Source organism: Rhodamnia argentea, chromosome 11, assembly GCF_020921035.1.
Source record: "Rhodamnia argentea isolate NSW1041297 chromosome 11, ASM2092103v1, whole genome shotgun sequence".
Taxonomy (NCBI): domain Eukaryota; kingdom Viridiplantae; phylum Streptophyta; class Magnoliopsida; order Myrtales; family Myrtaceae; genus Rhodamnia; species Rhodamnia argentea.
This window is the reverse complement of record NC_063160.1, coordinates 20780725-20801725: the sequence shown is the minus strand read 5'-3', so window position 1 is coordinate 20801725 and position 21001 is coordinate 20780725. Positions and strand designations below refer to the sequence as shown.

General features: G+C 40.0%; 3 protein-coding genes across 5 annotated transcripts; 2 read left to right on the top strand and 1 right to left on the bottom strand.

The window, feature by feature from the left end:
• Window positions 1–904: 904 nt before the first annotated feature.
• On the bottom strand, window positions 905–2540 carry LOC115735680. 2 transcript variants are annotated; one of them, XM_048272806.1, is made up of 2 exons: window positions 1476–2539; window positions 905–1314 (listed from the first exon to the last, which is right to left on the bottom strand). In XM_048272806.1, the coding sequence occupies exon 1, from the start codon at window positions 2186–2188 to the stop codon at window positions 1508–1510; it is 681 nt and encodes a 226-aa protein (XP_048128763.1). In that variant the 5' UTR covers window positions 2189–2539; the 3' UTR covers window positions 905–1314; window positions 1476–1507. The 2 variants fall into 2 exon arrangements, with proteins under 2 accessions (XP_048128763.1, XP_030522919.1); XM_030667059.2 differs by lacking the exon at window positions 905–1314 and having other exon boundaries at window positions 1388–2090; window positions 2282–2540.
• Window positions 2541–8220: 5680 nt separating this feature from the next.
• LOC115735681 (40S ribosomal protein S25-2-like) lies at window positions 8221–10041 on the top strand. The gene is made up of 4 exons (XM_030667060.2): window positions 8221–8357; window positions 8506–8580; window positions 8947–9081; window positions 9736–10041. Exons 1-4 carry the CDS (start codon window positions 8355–8357, stop codon window positions 9847–9849), a joined length of 327 nt encoding a protein of 108 aa, XP_030522920.1. The 5' UTR covers window positions 8221–8354; the 3' UTR covers window positions 9850–10041.
• A 6164-nt stretch (window positions 10042–16205) lies between these two features.
• Window positions 16206–20543, top strand: LOC115735678 (glucose-1-phosphate adenylyltransferase large subunit 1). Of its 2 annotated transcripts, none has more exons than XM_030667055.2 (15): window positions 16206–16498; window positions 16867–17115; window positions 17274–17396; window positions 17545–17715; window positions 17962–18054; window positions 18162–18245; window positions 18334–18389; window positions 18499–18592; window positions 18785–18970; window positions 19069–19149; window positions 19336–19422; window positions 19504–19608; window positions 19707–19813; window positions 19926–19986; window positions 20106–20543. In XM_030667055.2, exons 2-15 carry the CDS (start codon window positions 16882–16884, stop codon window positions 20205–20207), a joined length of 1584 nt encoding a protein of 527 aa, XP_030522915.1. In that variant the 5' UTR covers window positions 16206–16498; window positions 16867–16881; the 3' UTR covers window positions 20208–20543. The 2 variants fall into 2 exon arrangements, with proteins under 2 accessions (XP_030522915.1, XP_048128687.1); XM_048272730.1 differs by having other exon boundaries at window positions 16206–16591; window positions 16865–17115.
• Window positions 20544–21001: the final 458 nt, after the last annotated feature.

The window sequence follows — 21001 nt, the reverse complement described above, 5'->3', positions numbered from 1 at the left end:
ATGCCTGTTCCCACAGCAAAACATCCAATAAAGCTCTTGGTCATTTAAAGTTCTACTTACAACAGAGATGAAACCCTTCCCTTGGTCTCTTCTGCTTCAGCTTTGATAATAACTTTTGCTCCCAAAACTCTGGCAACACTAAGTCCGTGATGTGTGGACTGATGGCGAACACAAATTATCAGGGGTAAGAATTACAGAAATTCAAGCATAATTTAGGACGAATTTGCTTCGTCGACACATTCCACCCTTGCATTTGCTATAAATTGCATGCCTACCCACAAGACCTTTCAAGAACTGAAACATATGCAAGTACTTTCTCTGCTGTTATTCTTTCTCTCGTGACTCAAGTCCAATGTGCAAAGGCACCCCGCCAGGGTCCCAATCGGATCCACGTCGACGGACTTCTTATGGCCCGACAAGTTTAGCTTTAGCTGGTCATTATTGAAAGCAAATCCACTTGAGAAAGCAAACACCAGACCTCTAGTTGCACATATTGAAGACAACAAATCACCGCCAAACCAAAAAGTGGACCTAATCTTAGATGTCCAAGTCGGTCTGTAAAGTCTGATGTGCTTCGTATAAAAATGGTGCATTCCACTTGTCCTCAATTTCAGTGCTCAGATGCAGCGAAAAAGTCAGCAACCTGATGGAAAAGAGGCGAAGAAAAATACTAATCTTTCTATTGGGAGTGTTGTGATTTGTTACTAGCTAGTGCAGCACTAGAAAGAAAGCTAATAATTTTCGTGATTGAGTGACAAATCCACTGTTGACCAAGTACAATATGAAGGTCGTGTTTTATTGCTCCATCAGCTTTAACGTTGTAGATGGATCTGTGAGCGATCTTACTTAAATTTTATAATAGCAAACAGCTTTCTTGGCTTAGATTTACCGTTTGCTCATGTGCTGGAAACACAGATGATTTTATAAGCACACGGCATCAAAGCATACTATTCCTGAGAATTACATTCCTGGGATATATTCCTGCCTATTAATCCATATTATTCTCTCGGAATGAAAGAGCGTCCGCCCTACTTCTATTAGCCGAAGTTCCTCCACATCATCTTCTTGAATGGAAAGGCCAAATCTAGCGATCTTTGCGAATCCGAATTTCTTATCTTTGTATCCAATGTCAATAAAACTGATGCTCTGAAAGTTGCATCACTGGATCACAGTCGGCCTGAAAGCATACTTTGAAAAGTTGTTCACATTCCAACAACTCAGTAAGAACTCGGCTTGTGCACATTCGTTGTATCAGTAGCAGATTAGACAGATGGAAACCAGTTGCTCAACGTGTCCTACCCGATGAAACAAAACTTGGGCAGAAGCATATGGCAAACTAAAACAAACAGAAAAAAAAAAAAGAAGAAGAAGAAGAAGAAGAAGAGAAGACACACAAGGGGAGATTGCATATGATTCTGGAAATATACATATATTCCAAGACCATGTAAAGAGTAATACAGACTATGTACTACTACCTTATGATCTGACAAGCATTTTACGACACAGACTACTTCTCTTCCCTCAGAGACCTCTGTTGCCGGGCGATGAAAGCCTCCACCGTGCGACGGAACTCCTCATTGCTCAAAGAATCCTCAGGGAAGGAACTTTTCTCCAATTTCCCGTTATCGGCACAGAGAGCACTCTCCCTGCATTTCTCTGTCGCGGAACGCCTTAGAACTCGCTGCAATTTCACACGGTTCACGTGATGCAAGTTCTCTGATTGGCTCCTCCTATAAGTCTTCACTGCCCCATCCCCGTGAACAACATGCTTATTATCATCACTAGTTTCCTCACATATAATTTGCTTGTCCTGGAATTGGGTTTCGGTTTGGTGGCTGTTCCTACTCTTTTCGCTCTTCTCTAGGAATTCATCGTAAAGATCGTTCTTTATGGCGGAATCCCGAGCAGAGAACTGTCCGGACTTCACAAACAGAGTGACGATTATCACGTTTCCAAGGATGAAGACGAACCGGGGACTCACCAGAACCACCTTCAAGCCCCGGAAATACTCGCCCGAGTTCTTGACGGCCATCGGCAGTTGAGTGGAAAACCTCGAGAGCAACACCAACAGAACACATATCTCCATGATCCTGAACAGGCTCGCAATCTTTCTTAGTTGACACCCCTTCCCAGTACTTCTGTAACCCCTTTTCTCAACTTTGATGTTCTTAAAGTGAAGCGAATCCATCAGAAACAGTTGACTTGGGAACAACTAGCGATCTCTAAAGTACCACTAGGATTAAAAACTCACACGCTCTCACTCGCAAGAGAAGGGATATACAAGGAAAGCGTGGGCAAAGACCCCTTCCCCGATCAGAGAGAACAGAGAGAGGAGCATGATCAAAGTGTTCATGGAGAAGATACTACTGCCGCTATTCATGGAAGGTGACTGGTGCAAACAGAAGCTGAAGAGAATAATCACAGTACAGAGAGAAAGAAGCCTGTTGAAGGAGAAGAATTGAGCAAACAGACTTTGAGAGTGTGTGAATTGTTGCTTTGAGAGTAAGAATGTTCTTCTCTACAATGTGCTTTCTTGAGGAAATGTTTGATGTTTAAGCATGAGCTTTATATAGACTAAATTACAGATTTTTTCTTGTTTCCTTTCTTTTCTTTTCTTTTTTCTCTTTCTTTCTTGTGATTTTGCTTTACCGGAAACTTACCCGTTGTGGGATCAGCACCATAATATGCTTTATCTGGCCTCAGTATACTCTTCTTTCTCACCACTTTCAGAGGATTTTTAGTGCTAAAGGATACATTTTACATGTAAATTTCAGCTAAATAATAAGATGGTGGAGGAGAATATGAGGCTTGTTGACAATCTGAGCTAACATGGTTCCATTATTCTTATTCTAATCCTCTCAAACTAGCTTTGGAATCAATCAAGCTCTGTTCATCTTCTCACAAGGATAACTGAACTGACTACTGCACCATATCCTAGGAAGAAGATTCCTACCATTATCAGAGCTTCCAATCAAGTCCTGATGGTACAAATGAGCATGCAGTGATATCTATAACAGCGAGATGCGTGCGACGGTTATAGTTTTAAAGACGTTGCAGTCGATCCATTTGCCACCGTCGGGAACCGATCTTGCTGTGAAAATCAAAGGGTCTGCATACTGTGATCGAGACTCAAAATGGTTAGTGTCGGATAATTGTTCCTTAAGTATCGGGCACTGAATGCTAAGGCAGATCTTTCTCCCGATAAACTTGATTCGGGTCAATTTGGGAAAAATAATGATACTAAAATTCCGTTTGTTTCGAGAAAAATGAGTGATCAGAAAAATATCCTCTTAAAAATGATCGCATGTATCGTTTCAAATAATTAATTAATGAAAAATATTTGCGTTACCAACATCAATTTGTGTCTAAAAATTTGCGTAAATAAAAATATTTTTTTGCTAAGACATTTTTACAAAGGTCATTTTTTAAAAAATATTTTCTAGATTTATTATTTTTCGCGAATTTCGACTTCACAGATTCGTAAGCAAGAATAAACTGTGGATCATGATTTTGATAGCGATTAAAACTGTGAGCGAGGCTCCCCACAGGTGGCAAACGCACAAGCCAGCAATCACCATCAATCGGATTCCCCATTTCCATTTCTTACTCTCTAAGAAAGTGCCACGTGTCCCCCACTAGGATCTTTCAACTTTGAAGAAACGGGCTTTCAGTTATCACTGTGTGTCCTAAGGCCCACCAGACGTGTAATTATCCAAGACCCGCCTTCCGTTTTCCCATGTTTTTGCCTTTTCTTCAATTGCCCCTTCGAGATTTGTCCAGAGTCCATGTGTGTCCACTCGCTTCAAAATCGGCTTTTGCCCGCTTTTAAAATGGTCATGTGCGCTGTAGTTTTAGCCACCTCGTTAAAGGCAAAATAGAGGGCAAAGTTTAGAAATCGAGCCATAAGAGCGATTGCTTGAGAAAGATAGACGATATCTTCGTCGTGAGTATAGGCAGGATCACTAATGACAAGCTTCTTGGACGCAAGGAACGAGATGAGGGGGCATAACGCTAATGGCTTTTTTCCCTCTCTTCGCGGGTATACCGAGACGGGACTTTGTCGCGAACTTGGTGAATTACGGGGGAATGGAGCGACCCTTGAAAAGCGTCCCGCAGGAAAAATGATGAGGTTAGGGGTGAGCAAAGGATTTGGAACTTATGAGCCACCCGAAAATCGGACTGGTTAATTTGCTTCAAACTCTGATGCAATGAGGAATTTATCGATAGGGGAGAATCTTTGAATGGCGACTTGATGGACAAATGGAATCTTAGAACTGACACTTTTTCCCATCGCTAAAATTTCTTCACCCTCTGGACCAAAAAAAAATAAAAAATTTCTTCACCCTCAGGGCATTCTCTCGAGATCTTTCGCAAACCCTATATTTATATTGAGCTTTGCACGTTTAAGGAGCCCTTACATATATCCTTGTCTTCAACTTCTTCTCGCAGTGTTCAAGAGTCACGACAAGTATAATTATTCTTTTGTTTATATCCCGATTCAGGAAAGCTTCTTGTTGGTTTGCTTACTCATGGTCGGTTCCTGGAGCTATCGGGGAACCGGATCAAAATCAGTAGGCCGATTCCCAGGTGGGTCTAGGATTCAGTGAGCGGTTCTCGATTTCGGGATGGGAACCGGCCCACCTTAAAATCAATCACTTCTAGCTGGGGCTACCCATCATTTTAGATAGATTATGCATGGGTCTTAACCCTTGGCTAATAAATTAGACCCAAACCCGCAAGAGCAACGCTCAACTAGCCATGAATTCTTGCTTAATCTATGATGTTCACACGTTCAAATGTGCGCCTAATTTTCGTTTGAGTGCCGGAAAAACTATCAGAAAACACTTGAAACGAAGCAAGGTTGTCTTGCCAAATTAGGAGGATCATTGTTGGGAGAATGCTAATCTTGATTACCTATCTAAATTTTGCAGGAAAAGAAGGAGAAATACAACCGTCGAGCCAAGGTTATCATGCTCTTGGAATTAAAGACAATCTCGAGCAAGCGAATTATCGAAGGAACCTATTATTGGGCACACAATCTAGCGGTAAGGGAATCGAATGGGATGTGGACGTTTAATTTCGGGCGTGTGATTCGATTCTCACGTATTGTAAAGAGAAGAGAGAGAGAGAGAGGCGGGGTAGAGCAGGCAAAAAACCAAACAATTATTGAACGAACCTGGCCCACTTGGAAGAGGCCTTGTCCGAGAAGCATGCTATCCCATCTTTCAAGTTGGTCCGATGTGTATGCGATCTTTCTAACTTTTCTCCAGCTTTCATGCCACTAAATAAAATTTCAAATAAATCCATTTTTTGTTACAGGGTCTACTGATAAAGAGATGCACGATCTGCATCATCACAGGTTCGATATGTATCTTGGATCTAATACAATCTGTACACGTACCAAATAAAATGCCCCGCTTTAGAAAGTGATAAGGAGCAAGATGACAATGGGAAGAATCATAAAAAAGCCATAAATCTTTTATATGACGGCAATTTTCGTCCTCAACCTTTCAGTTTAGTTAATTTAGTTCTAAACATTTTCACGATTTATTGATTTAGTCATTTTGACTAGTTTTGATCGAAAATTGCTAATACGAATGTTGGTTGATGCTGATGTGGATAATTTTTGTAAATTTTTAAGTTTCTAAATTTTTTTATTTTTTTTATTTTTTTCAACTCCGAACCTGCGAGGTCATCAGCCAACCTCGTCCGGGCACAGGTAGCAATGCCCTCACCAATACCAAGCGAGGGCATCGTGGCCTTTGTCTGCCCATAGTTGGAAAGAATAAAGAAAATGAAATAAAAAATAAACGAAAATAATAAACAAATAAAAAATTGCAAAACTTATACACGTCAACGATCTCCTACCAAAACTGGCAGAAATGACTATATTGGCGAATCATTAATAATATTATAACTGAATTAACCGTCGCACAATAAGTTTATGACTTTTTTTTTTTTTGATAAATTTTCCCACGATAATGCTACACATAAAATGCAAGAAAAGTTTCGAAAAATTCATAAATATATTGCATTGGCACAAATACAAAATGTTAATGACTGAATTGACACCAATAAAAGATTTTAGGACCGAATTTTCATCAATGCAATAGATTTAGAACTAAATTGGCACAAAAAAAAAAAGATTTAAGACTAAATTGGCGCAAATACAATAGGTTTAAGACTTTTTTCGACACTTCTCCACATAAAAATGCATTTCAGCCCAAAATTTTCAGATAAACATTCACTTTGAACAACCGAATGTCCGAGACAGATGGTATCAATCCGACGTCGATCCAAATCAAAAGTATTTTTCCTCTTTTACCTTCGTCCATAGCTTGTCCAACTTTTTGTGGTCGGGGAGTAATTTATCGGCAAAGACATGCAGCAAGACCTAAAAGGCCCCACGATTTACACCACATTTAACTAATTAAATTACATCGTGCGGCACGAAAAAATAAATAATTTATATTGTGCGGAAGATCATATTCTTTCGTTATCGCATCACATCCACCTCGCTGGGTGGGACAAAGGTCCGAAGATCCGGTCCCTCCAGGAACTACGCATACCTAATTATTCCCACGTAAGGAGGTTCTCCAAATTATGCACTCCCGAGCTCACCAAACTACGCAACGCAATTGAGGAAATTATTAGTCAATCCTAACTTTATTGTATGCGCGTTAATTCAGTCATAAACTCTATACTTTCTCGGAGAAAATTTTGATGTAGTCCTTCCGATCAATTTTTATCAAAACTCGTTGACATGGTGGTATGTTCACGCCGTGTCAGCGATTTCCTGCAAAAGTTGACTAGAAGTACGACATTGGAATTTCGCAATAAAAAAAAAATTATCACTGAAATGTCAAAATTAGAAAGTCAACAAAATTTCGAACCGAATTGACGGGCGCAGAATATGATTAGAACTCTTTCCCTCGACAAAATTAAATCATCTAATTCTGGAAAAAAAGAAGAAGAAGAAGGAAAAGTAAATTAATGAAACCCCACTCAAGCGTTATTCACACGATCCGAACACGCAGGAATCGGTGCTTGTTGAATCGGATTCCATTAATCCTTCATTCCTAGGCAAAATACAAGAATACAAGACAAGAACAAAAGGCACACATAATTGCGCACGACACACTGTTCACTCCTTGGCCTAGAAGTTCGGTAAAAGCAAGGCATTCCTCTTTTTTTTTTTCCTTCATTTGCCCTATCTTTAACTTCTCTCCCGTTTTTGCTCTAATTCTTTATGGAGAGCCAATCTCGCACCAACGATTCTAACGGCCTTACCCTCCCAATCTCTTTATCAGCAAAACCGCGTGTCTATCGGTTTTTTTTTTTTCCTATTTACTCGACCCTTTTATATTTTGTTTTTAATCAAATGAAATTCAAAACTAGTCGGAGAAAAGGCATGGACCTATGGACCACGGAGAGTGACTTCACTAAGTAAATGAAAAGTGAAAGATTGATTTCCTAAGGACTGTTGCATTTGTTGCTCATGCAGGACCTTAAAAGCAGAGCAGGCACTACGGATGTCGTGTCAATAATCTACACTAATCTCGCTAGGCCAAAATGAGAAAAATAAGAAAAAAAAATCAGATCCCAATAGTTCAAGTGAAATTAAATTATTAGAAAATGTGTTCTTTTGGTCGGAATTAGAAAATATGTTCGATTCTGGGGAAATAAATCGACCATTTTCTTTCTTTTGCATTAGTTTAGTTCTTGCATTTGTCTAGCAATGTACACTCAGGCCCCGCCGATGCTTGCCCGGACATCGTCTGCCCTTCCAGCGATGGTTGGAGGGACGGGGAGGCGGCGAGGGCCTCCCTTCAAGCCCCTGCTATTTTTAAAAAATATATAATTTAATTAATATATATTAAAAATCAAATCTAGACCAAAACGATATCTTTTTAGACTCATCATTATTGTTTTAGCCATGTCAACGCCTCGCAGGAAAAGGAAAGGAATAGAAAAATACCACGTAACCTTTTTTCGTTAGTCGAATTGGACGAAGTGACTCGATTGTATCAATTTGATAAGTTTTAGAACTTAATTGCAATTTTTGAAAGTTTCAGGACTCAATTGTACTTATCAAGTTTTAGTTAGTACTTCCGGCGAACGTATCCATTTTTGTTTTAAGCCTGGGCTTTAGGTGGTGCCCGGCCCGGTAATGATATGGGCTTGATGTGTTCTTGAAGCCCAGTCAGCTCTTGAAACGGTGCCGGTTTTGGAGACAAAGCGAACTGCTCTCGCTCTCGACTGACCTGAAACCCTAGAAAAGCCTCCGTCTTACGATTTTACTAGCCCCCCCGTTTGCACCATCTCTTCGCCGCCGCTGCCGCCGATCGGGATTCATGGTATTCACCACCGCACTTGGCCACTTCTTTTTGCTCATTTTCGTCGTATCCGCTCGGTGATTTTGTTTTTGGGTCCATGTTTACAATATCCGCAACGACTGATCTCCTTTTTGGTGCGAATCTAAATTGATCTTGCGTTTGTCGACAGGCTCCTAAGAAGGATAAAGCTCCTCCTCCGTCTTCAAAGCCTGCGAAATCTGGCGGTGGCAAGCAGAAGAAGAAGGTTAGCCTTTTCACGACATAGATGCTCACAAAATCTTTCCTTTCGTTCGTTTTGTCTTTGAGTTCTGGGTCGATTTGGTTCGTTGTAGTTGCTCTCTGCTATCTGTGTTTCATCAATCGGAGGTAGAACGGTGGTTGCGAAATGATTTACCAGTGTTGTTATCAATGCACATGGATTCATGGTAAAGCTGGGTAATTTTTCTGCTTTGTCATAGCCGCTATTGCTAGTTTGGAAGTGCAAGTTTGTTAATTAGCGACGAGAAGGGTCCGAGGATGTTGATGCTCTGCGCATTTCCGGCTCAAAAGATTGATTACGTTTGTGGGGTCATGGATGTAACATTTTTTTTTTTTTTTGTGGGGGGAGCAGAAGTGGAGCAAGGGGAAGCAGAAGGAGAAGGTGAACAACATGGTGCTGTTCGACCAGGCGACCTACGACAAGCTTCTCTCCGAGGCACCGAAGTACAAGCTCATCACACCTTCCATTCTCTCCGATCGCTTGAGGGTAATTTTTCTGTATTCTTATTCCATATATGTGTTTCTAGTAGCCTGAATGGTGTGCCTATGTTGTTGTTGGTTCCATCAGACTAATGATCTGTTGTTGTCTTCAATGGTATGTCCGAGTGAATTATTGTTGGGGTTGAAAAGTTGGATTGGTATTGGCATATAGGGAACCTCTATATCTCTTTAAATCCATCGAGAGCAGCTGACTGTTAAGGCTAAGAGGTTTCTGTTTGTCTCCGCATAAGCCCATTTGAGGGCTTATATGTGAGGGAATTCGTTGTGCTTGGAACTATGGTGAATTTTTTGTCTATAATTCATATATTTTCCATCAAGAGCAGCTGACTCTTTGTATGCTTTTGTCATTGGTTCGTCGTATTATTGTTTCTTTGGCACGAACTTTTCTGTGACTTGTCGCATTTTCGCTGGCTTTAGTAATTCAGAAATGCACCCTGTCGAGTGATCATGCAAGTGGCTTTCATACTTCTGTTCCGACCAGAATTTAGCTTATAGGTCTAATTTAATCCAATGGTGGCTAGTTCTAATCGTTGACATATAACACAGTATTTCAGTGTTCTATGGTGGGAAATTTGACATGCTATTCTCTTTGAGCCATAAAATGCACTCATACTAACTGCTATTGGATTTGTCTCACCAGGTAAATGGTTCTCTAGCAAGGAAGGCTATAAGAGAACTGATGGCGAGAGGTCTGATCAGGATGGTTTCTGCTCATGCCAGCCAGCAGATCTACACTAGGGCTACAAACACATAGATGTTTCGTAATTTGGTCTCACTTCCAGTTGGTGCTGTACTTTGCCATTCTTTTTATGGTTGTGTTAAGACTTTTTAGAGCGTGATCCTTGATACTCTGATTTAACATGCATCGTTTGGATTTTCCTTGTTGATGTGCTGTGCTTATGGAATTCTCTGAATGATTTGGAATTGAATTGGCAATTTGGGGTCACGAATGACCATCAGAAGAGATTTTATCTGCCAAAAAAACCAAGCCGTAGAATTATTGTTCGGAGCACTTATTAAAATGGGTGTAGTTCTGCGGTCCATGTGATTCGTTTGCCAACACTTGTACTGCAGTAGGCTCCTCATTCAAAGATGGTCTCAAACTTTATTGATTAACTTGTTAAAGAACCTTTTCTCTTCATTTCTTGTCAAGGTGAATATGGGATTGAGGGTGCTATAAATTGAATACAAGTTTTCTTGGACATAGGTTTGATAAAAACTTACTTATGGTCAAACCCATGTTCCTTTTCCGTTTCATTATGGCAGTGTCGTCTTTATCATCCTATACAAATTGTGCAGAAGGCCGGTTGGTTTAAAACATTTGTGCTCAAGATTCATGAATCTGAGGGAATAACTCGTTCCTTTGTTGGTTCTTGAAACGATCAACATTCATATCTCTAAGGGGGGGTAACTCCCCTCCTTGTTCTTACACGACCGGTACCGAACAAAGGGTATCCTCCAACAAGCTCGGCTGGGGGTTGGATTCTAGTTGAGTTATGGAAATGCAGCACTAACAACTCAGTTTTGGTTGAGCCCGAAAAGTTAAAAGGAAGGCTGTTGATGATCCGTTTTAGGGCTCATTCCTTCTGCTGCATTTAACGAGCTTTGTGTTCAAATGTCAATCACTCATGACGTAACGGGAGACATCTGCTTTGCATCTATGCCTTTAATTTCAGCAATGGCATAGGAACGCGGGTAGATAATCTGACATATTCTTGTGCTTCCGATGAAGCATGTCAGGATTGTTCTAAGATCTGGTAGTAGTAACTCAAGTGCTCGGTTTCCAACCTTTAGCTCAAGCAAATTGGCTGGAGTCCAAGACTCCGCCGCGCCGCTCCGTGCCATGGCTCGCTAAATTGATGCAATCTCATTGAATCAGGACACCAAACGTGCGCGAAATTTCTTTTTCTAATAAATCTACATGTGATGGGGATTGGGATATGATATATTATCTACCCTATATTTGTCTCCGTCTCTACCAAGTCTAAGCAAGTGCGAGCCTTCCTTTTCCTTTGCCCATGCCTATGATATCTTTAAAATCCAGTGGCATACACCACGTGAATTTTTTGTCAGCGAGTTCACGTCCATTTCTCCTTTCTTTTTCCAAGCTCTTAGCATGCATTTCGATGGCTGGGGTTAAATTTTATTGCTCCTTGCTTTCTCTTGCTATGCTTTTGACGTCGCCCTCGGGGATTCTTTCTTGTCCTTTCATAGTCTTTTCTCGCGTCAAGTTGAGTTGGCTTGACCATGTGATTCAAAGGCAGTGTCCTTCAGCCGCTAACCAAGAATTTTGATGTTCTGTTCCTCATTTTGATCGTGGAATTTTTGTATGCAAAAGTATTTATCAATCTAGATCGAACTTGCCATGAGATCGATCCCGTACGATGAGCTTGAATGAAAATTTCGCGAGAGAGATAGGTGGAGAGGAGCAAGAATTTAACTAGGTATAATTGAAAGAAACTTTCTCTGACCATCTTTTTTATGGATAGGTTACAAGCCATGGACATTGACCTATGAAAATTTAACTAAATATCAGGCTGATTATGTTCCTTATTGTAAACTGCCAATAGTAAGGGTGATTAAAAGAAGTACTCTCTTACAAAAACATAGCACTGTTGTGAATGAATGATTTTTGCAAAAGAAATACTGAAATAGATCTGCTCACAGCAGATTGGGCATTTACACAAATGGAAACAAGGATACTTTCGTAAATTTAAAAAGGATAATTTGAGATAAGAGTAACAACTTATTAGATCGCTCTGTGTTCTTTTTAATATCTAGAAGTACAAACACGAAGATCCATTTACTTGAAGAATTATTCAAAAAGTCATAAAACTTATTATACGGCGACCAATTCAATCTTAAACCTTCAATTGCATCAATTTAGTTATAAGTTTTATTACGAATTTTTTTATTTATCCATAATCATTTCAATTATGCAAATTTAGTATTAAATCTTTTGATGATTTATCAATTTATTCCTAAACTTTTTAACGATTCGAAAATTTAGTCCTTATGGCCAAAAATCAATGACATGACGATCTAGTTAGTGCCGACTATTTTACATGGTAAAGGTGAAGCGGACAATTTTTTTTTTATATTATGATATTTTTCTTTTTCCCTTTTTTTTTCCCATTTCCCTCCACTGGCCTCCCCTTGTTTAGCCCTTGCCAATGGCCGCCAAGGGAAAAAAGGAAAAACATAAAAATAAAAGAAAAAAGGAAAAAAAAAAAAGGAAAATTAAAAAAAAAAGATTGCAAAAGTTGCTCACACTAGTGATTGATCGGAAGGACTAGCAAATCGTCAAAAAAAGATATAGAATTAAATTGACAAAATTTCGAAAGATTTTGGATTAAATTGGCACAATTAAATTTTTTTTGGCTAAATCGACAATCGTATAGTATGTTTAGGACTTTTTCGATAATTTCCCCTCCGATTACCAGTCAGTCCATATAGAATAATACCAAACAAATCCGACGAGCCGAATCAATGCGGGCTTTAACATGTGCGGGTTTTCTCTGATTCATAATAATTTTGCACGCATTCGGTGAAATTCGACCCGACGACCTCCAATTCACTCCATCAGCCTCGCCAATCCCGAAGCACAAGTCGCTTGTTTATAAGGCCAAACGAAAAGAATTCCCAATTTTCATCTTCTAACCGCTGGCCATTTGTTTCCGGACACGTGTGCGGCCACGAAAGCCCGACCAAACATTTTTTTTTAATCAATCGGGTCACAAATCGAAGTGTCCCCGGTGCCCAACCACTTGCACAAGGGTCAAAACAATAAACACATCGGAATCATCTTATTGGTCTTGGATTGATATTTGCAAATTGGCTCGGCTCCTGTAGCGAATCATGTCATCCGTATCTGGTCGACGTACTCAAAATAAAAAATTCGCTCAATAGCAAACCGGTCCCGTCTCTTTCGTGATCCTGATCTTTTTCATAAGGCGATCCTATTCCTGGAACTTTGCCTGATTTGGTGCTTTCATATGTTTATGTTGGCTTCGGACAAAATATCTGGCATAAACTGTCTTGTGCTCGATAATCGTAGCTCTGGAGTGAAACAAGACCAATTGAAAATTCCTCTGGGATCTGTTCATGGTGAAATGATGATCGTATGCCCGGCTCATACTTTTCAATATCTCTAGTTGAAGGAAACTTTCCTCTCACCTAAACTTGAATGGTGAGCTCCTCCCTGGAGATTCACGACCTGACATGGAGAGAGAGAGAGAGAGAAGTGGGGGTCGAATTGTTGTGATCCACATTAATAAGGTTGAAGACGACAATGGGTGGCCCTGACATGGTGGCGATGGGCCGACAGTGCCGCAGTTATGAGCAGTGCAAAAGGCGAGACGCGAAGAGAAAAGCATGAGAAGGTTTTTCTCCCCAAAGTGTGTCACGTTAAAGATAAATTTCTACACATAATTATGTTTAAAATATGTAATCACACTCTATTGACATTGAAAGAAGCAATCTTACAGGCTTGAGTTTTCGAATGCTTGGACCCCGTCAATAGAGAAAGTGCATTTTAATAAACCACATGGGTCGTCTAAGTTCATCGTGCAAGAGTTTCGCCCATTAGGAGAAGCCATTGTTGAGTGCGCTAAGTTCATTTGAGCATCATTAACCGTTGGATCGTGTTGATTTCCACGCTCATATTCTAGCGACCGTAATGAATTGCATACACATCCAATAGGTGCGCCGCATATTTGGATGTGGATTCGACTCTAGTCTATCGAAAAAATTAACAAAAAAAAAGTCATAAAAGCTATTATACGAATTTCAATTCAGTACTAAACTTTTCGATTTGACCAAATGATTTCTAAACTTGTGAAAATCGTCCACATCAATATCGGTCATGCCATGTAAGATGGTCGGGGCTTATTGAATCGCAATGTCAACAATTCCGATTAAAATTGATTGGAATGACTGTATTGCAAAACGTCAAAATGATTAGAATTATAGTGATCAAATAAAAGATTTTTTTGAATAATTTACCTCCTAATCAATGAAAACGAGAATCGTGACGGAAAAATGTGGGGCCCCCTTATAATTTTGATGGCAAGAACCTGCAATGATAGAGCTGGCGGGACCCACCAAAAGCTTTACAAAGATTACATACACTACACGATGAAAGGACTGGAGTGAGTCGGGTCCACATCATGGGCCGTAGAGTGCAATCTGAAACGGCATAGCAACCGTCCATGAAATTTGGTGGAGGTACATGTCTCGAATCAAGCGGTAAGTGCCCAAATGATTGGAGGGATCTACTTGTTTGGAAGTGTTTCCGTGGGGCCCCCCACCAAAAAAAAAAAAAAAAAACTGAAGATTGTTTCCCGCATTAAACTATAAGATTAATAGCACGAAAATTTCCGTGACAAATTTGTATCTTTATCTAAAAATCAAAACTAGTGTAACATCCGTTAATATCCTTTAAATTGAGTCAATAGCACAAAGAACCTTCAAGCCGGTACACCGCTGATAAAAGGATAGTAAAAATCCTAAATTGATATAAATATCATGTGTCATCCAACTTAAGAATTTGACAGTAAAATTTAGCAAAAATTAACGAATGATACATTTGTCACATGTTCATCAGTTTAGAATTTATGATGGTATAAATTTGTTACAAGAGTATCGGTTTGTAATTTTTTTTTTCATATTATTGACCCTTAATTATACATACGTTGGTTTTAATTACGAAAAAACCTCACAATGAATCGAACAAATGCGGCTCTTCTTGGTAAAATATCACATCCGGGTCATGATGTCGTCGCCATCTTGATCAATAAATTGGTGGCGAATTCGCTATGATTTCTTCTCGCGTGATGAGCAAAATTTTTTTTTTCTTGTTTTGGTCATGAGCGATGTGGCAAAGGTTTTTTTCATTTGACAGGCCCATTCTCATGTACGACCATATGCCAATTTCGCGACATAACTCATCGAATGTCGTTACTTTATTTAGTCACTTGATGCCGCGTTTGAGGGGGACCAACCGTACTCTCAACGGCATACCTTAATGCAAAATGAAATGACGAAGATCATATTGTATAACAGTTCACGGCTCGTAAAATTTGATGGGCTTTCTATTTAGGTGAAAAAAAAAAAATGACGTGCTACGTTGCTCACTAAAAGAACGAACATCAACGGTAACGCCAGTCCGCATAGATGTCACCCGACTAGTTTGAATAATAGGCTTACTACCCTAAAAAAAAAAAAAAATTTCCAACTTTGAGTTCAATCGTCCTATAATTTTTTTTTGTCCCATAAGAAATTATCAACTTTAAATTTAGTTTCAATTCTACCCTTAAACATTTTTCGTCGCGTAAAGAACCATCAACTTTTACTTGATAGACTAAGCATTAAAGACATTGACACTACCCAAATCTACCCTCCGTTGACCATCCATCCAGAATTTCTTTTGGCAATCGAGAGATGGAAAACTCCTCGAAGGCGAGCTGCTCGAGCATCTTGAGCCGAGTGTCTCAAGCGCGATCTCTTCGACACCGTGAGATGGAAGACTTTCGAGCACAATAGATTGAAGACCGAGCGCAAAATCGAAGATCCCAAAGCGAGATGGAAGGAAGACTCTCTTAAGTGCGAGATCAATTAAAGAAAAGTCAACTCTAGTTGCTCTAGTTTTACCCAAATATCAAATACAATAAGACTCGTATAAGTTGACGCGTATATTCATCTCCAAAAGAGGTTTTGCTCTTTATAGTATATGATATTTGGAAGAAAAAAAAAACTAGAGCAATGGCGTGGAAGAGCCAAGCCACATCACGAAGAGCAATTTTAGACGGAGGGTTAACAGAGACAAATATGAAATTTAAGTAAAACTTGATATTTTTTTACGAGATAAAGAAAAGGTTAATATAAAATTAAGACCGGATCTAAAGTTAATCATTTTTTACTAGATAGAAAAAAAATTTAAGATAAAATGAGATTGAGAAAGCTAAGGATTTTTATTTTTTTTTACGAGACGAGGAAAAAAGTTGAGGATGGAACCAAGGTTTGATTATTCTAGTGGAGCGATGGTATGAAATGGACAGGCCTAGAAACTTGGACAATCAAGAGCGCCGTGGACTCAGGGTCACAGCCACGTACCCATCTCATCAATGGCGTTTTCCAGCGAGACGCTCCGAGCAGAACTTGAAATTGTTATATAAAGACCGGGCATAGACCCCGGCGTTTCCCGTGAGGGAGCTCACATTCACCGGCCATTTGAAAAGCAAAAGCCACCGTCTTCCACGTTACTCACGCGCCTTTCCCTCCCCTCCAACCTCCGCTCCGTTCGCTCTCTCCACCACCTTTCTTTATCCGAGTTCTCGATCTTTCTTGATCGCTCGTTTGAAGTCGCAAAACATCGAGGCTTCAAGTTCGGAGCTTGCTTTTTGGTACGTAATCATCTCTGCATCTCTACTTCAAGATTCGTAGTCTCTGGGCGCTTGAATGCTTCGTCGCCACCTTTCTTTCTGATTCCTCGATATGGGTTGGTTTTTCAATCTTTTGTTTTTTCTTTCTTTCTTTCTTTCTTTTGGGTTGCTTGGATCTTGTTTATTATATGGATTATGGCTGCTCTGCGACTTTTCAAGCATGTCGCTCAACTTTGAGTCCACTGCTTTTTGATTTCTTTATTTAATGTGCACTTTACTTGCTTGCTTAGATCGGGTTGGTCTTACTTTAATCAGTTCCTTTTTGTTCTCGTGGGCTTTTAGTTCTCGGCGAGTAATCTTACCTTAGTGGTTGTGATTTGTTGTCGCGGTGAGAGGCGACGGCAATGGATTCTTGCCGTGTGGCCCTCAAGGCCAACACTCTTTTGGCTCAATCGAACAAGAGCTGTCCGAAGAATGCAGATGATGGATTCTGGGGTGAGAGAATCAGAGGGAGCCTGAATAACAGTGTTTGGGTTAATGAGGTTGCTAGAAATCTGACAGTTGAAAGAAAGTCCAAGAAGGTGAAACCCGGTGCGGCTTTTGCTGTTATTACATCGAACAGTGCCACCGAGACCTTGGTGAGTTGATCTTGTTTGACAGTCGAAGTGATGATCTTTTAAAGGAGGCGTCGTTTGATGAAAATAATTTCATTGACTCCATGTTGCTGCTATATTCTTGTGTTGTTGCATAATCGGGATCAAATGAATTTATTAGGATTCTGTGTTGTTGATATCAGCCTATTATATCTCCGGTGTTTCTTAGACCAAAAGCAGACCCGAAGAATGTGGCCGCCATTATATTGGGGGGAGGTGCAGGGACCCAACTCTTCCCTCTTACCAGAAGAACAGCCACGCCCGCTGTAAGTATCAGTTTATTCGCTTGTACCAGACAGTACTGTTTTTAAACAGTAGTGCATATTTGCTCGGGCATACAGACATTCTGTTTATATAACATATATTTGCTTGTATGTACATGTATGCATATTCAGAAATTGATAATATGTGTAGGTTCCGGTTGGTGGATGCTACAGACTGATAGATATCCCAATGAGCAACTGCATTAACAGTGGCATAAACAAGATTTTTGTGCTGACCCAGTTCAACTCTACTTCTCTTAATCGTCATCTGGCGCGCACTTACTTCGGAAATGGAATCAATTTTGGGGACGGGTTTGTTGAGGTGTTTTTTTTTCTCGTATGCAAATTCATTCGGATTCCATAAAAATTGCTTTGCATCTGCACACCTGAGAACAAGAGTCCGGTCGATAACTTATTTGATTGGCAGTGTTTGTCTTCATACCTTTTCTGTCTGGAAAGTGGTTTATATTTGGAATTGTTTTCTGATCAATCTATATGTAACATCCATCTGTTGCTGCGATATTTAAGGCCTTTTTTGGTTGTTATCTAAAGTACAATCAATGTATAGGTTCTGGCTGCTACTCAAACTCCTGGAGAAACAGGAAAGAAGTGGTTTGAAGGAACAGCGGATGCCGTGAGGAAATTCATTTGGGTGTTTGAGGTCTGTGTCTCATTATTTTTGGTTTTAGACACTACACTTTCTTATCTCAGCGGTCTGCATAACTTTGTCTCTTCTTAATCCATTGCTTGCTGTATTCAATTTTGAAGGATGCCAAAAACAGAAATGTTGAGAATGTACTAATTTTGGCGGGGGATCATCTTTACCGTATGGACTATATGGATTTTGTGCAGGTATGTATGGTGGTTCCTGAATGAAATGGGTGCTTTCTTGATTGCAAACCTAACTCATATTTCTTATGAATTTTCCATTGCTTGACAGAATCATATCGAGAGAAACTCTAAGATATCTGTTGCGTGTACTCCTGTGGGGGAAAGGTTGGTTGTGATTCTAGCCACATTTCGCTACCAATTTTAACTTTTGTATTAATGTGTTAATTTATCTTACGAATTTTATGTAATCTAATTTTGGTGGATTGTATATCAGCCGGGCATCTGATTATGGATTGGTGAAGATAGACAGCAGAGGCCAAATTGTCCAATTTTCTGAAAAGCCTAAGGGTCCTGATCTGGCCGCTATGGTGAGCCTTTGGTGCTAAGATGATCCATTTTAAACCTTGTTCGTGTCTTGCCTTTGCCAAATAACTAGATTTTAATATCATTGAACTGTTTTTCCTTTTTTATTTGGTAGGCCGTTCCAAACTCGCTTTATTTTATGGACGTTGTATGAATTTCCTTTGATTTGGTAACAAGTTATTTGCTGATACTTGTAGCAAGTAGATACCAGCGTGCTAGGGTTGTCTCCGCAAGAAGCTGCAAGATCTCCATTTATTGCATCAATGGGAGTTTATGTCTTCAAGACGGAGACTTTACTAAATCTTCTGAAGTGGAGGTATCCTACAGCCAATGACTTTGGATCTGAAATCATTCCCGCAGCTGTGATGGAGCATAACGTCCAGGTAAGCGAGCTCTCTTATCTGAAAGAGTCTCTTTCCTTTAAAAAAAAATGTGTCCACAGAAAGCTCTAATTGCAAGCTTAATTTCTATTGACTGCTAGGCTTATATTTTCCGTGATTACTGGGAGGACATAGGGACTATCAAGTCCTTCTATGATGCTAATATGGCTCTCACAGAAGAGGTGGGTGTTTTTTTATGCATGCCTACTTGTGCTCTCGCTTTTATTTCTGGCACGATTCAAATTCGTGCGCTTAAGATTCCTGAATTGAACATGACATCCAATTTATGCAACATATGGAGCTGCAATTATGATTTTCATTTGAAGCAAGATTAACTGATGTGGGTTCCCTTGATGTCCTTCTTGCAGGTTCCGAAATTTGAATTTTATGATCCGAAGACGCCTTTCTTCACGTCCCCTCGCTTTCTTCCACCGACCAAGATAGACAACTGCAAGGTGTGTAGCTCTCTCAGTATCACTTTTGTCTTTGGTCTTTTAACTTTTCTCTGCTTCTTATGCTTGGTTTGTATATTGTAGATTAAGGATGCAATAATTTCCCATGGTTGCTTTTTGAGAGAGTGCAGCGTCGAACACTCCATAGTGGGTGAACGCTCACGCCTCGATTCTGGAGTTGATCTGAAGGTAACACATCTCGATTTTCAGCTTTTCCTTCATTGAGTTGATGTCATGGGAGAATCACCAATTTCTGATTACCTGTGATCTCTCTCTCTCCCCGATAGGACACAGTGATGATGGGTGCGGACTCTTACCAAACAGAATCCGAAATAGCTTCTCTGCTAGCGGAGGGGAAGGTGCCTATCGGGATAGGGAAGAACACAAAGATCAGGTAAGATCGATTAAAATGCCGTTCATTTCTTGAAGGGTGGCATATTAACTTTTTGAAAGGTGCTATGACATATTACATTAACTGACACCATTTGGGGTTTTAAACTCGGAAGGAACTGCATAATAGACAAGAACGCGAAGATTGGGAAAGATGTGGCCATTGTAAACAAAGATGTAAGCATACTCGCCAACAGCGCTCTCTCTAATAGTTCTGTAGTTTACATTCCTAATGATTCTCTCCTCCAAAGTTTGGCATGCTTTAACAGACTGAAATTGATGTATTCGCTGTTCAGGGCGTTGAAGAAGCGGATCGGCCAGAGGATGGATTTTACATACGCTCGGGAATAACCGTGATACTGGAGAAGGCAACAATAGAAGATGGTACAGTTATATAAGCGGATGGATTTTGAGTTAATCTTCAGATGTTTCCGAGATGGAAAATACCACGAGAAGAGATCTAGGCACGGAGATCGAACAGGTTATACAGAGTTTTTAGGCAGTTTTCACCCCGGAGAGTTGTGAGCTCCTTTCTGCTGTATGTACAAAGTTACGTATCCCTAGTCTTCTCCACAGTATCATAGGACAAGCCTACTACAGTTTAAACATGAGCTCATGTCCTACAATATAACTGCTGCTGATTTTGTAAATGAGGTGATCGGCGAGATATGGAGAAACTTGCTGGTTGTATCGAACTTTCGACTAGTGAAATAAATGGGCTGTTGTTAAACAAAGTAACTAGTAGTTTTCTGTCAACATCCCCTTTGATTTACTCTACTCGAGCATGTGAACTAGTTCTCTGAACGTGGCTGCTAATCTTTTGCATTGGAGATGTCTGAACTGAATTTCATGCGTACATTGTGTCGACCGATACATTAGACAAAGAAAGAATCAAATTCAAGAACGTATGACAGGTCATTGAATTGAATTTCGGGTCTTATGTGTCGACTGAAATATTAGACAAAGGAAGAGTCTATTTTCGATAAAATGCTGCAGTATCGTTGTAGAATCACCGCTTTTTCGATTGACCGGCTTTGGATTGCTGCCTAATAATCATCCAACAAGCTCAAAACTGAAACTTGCCACGGTGGTCCCAAATGGTACCAGTAACTTTTTGTGTGAAGACTATGCATTTTGAATTCTTACAGTATGGTTTGGTGACATTTAAATGTAATACAAGGTGTAAGATCTT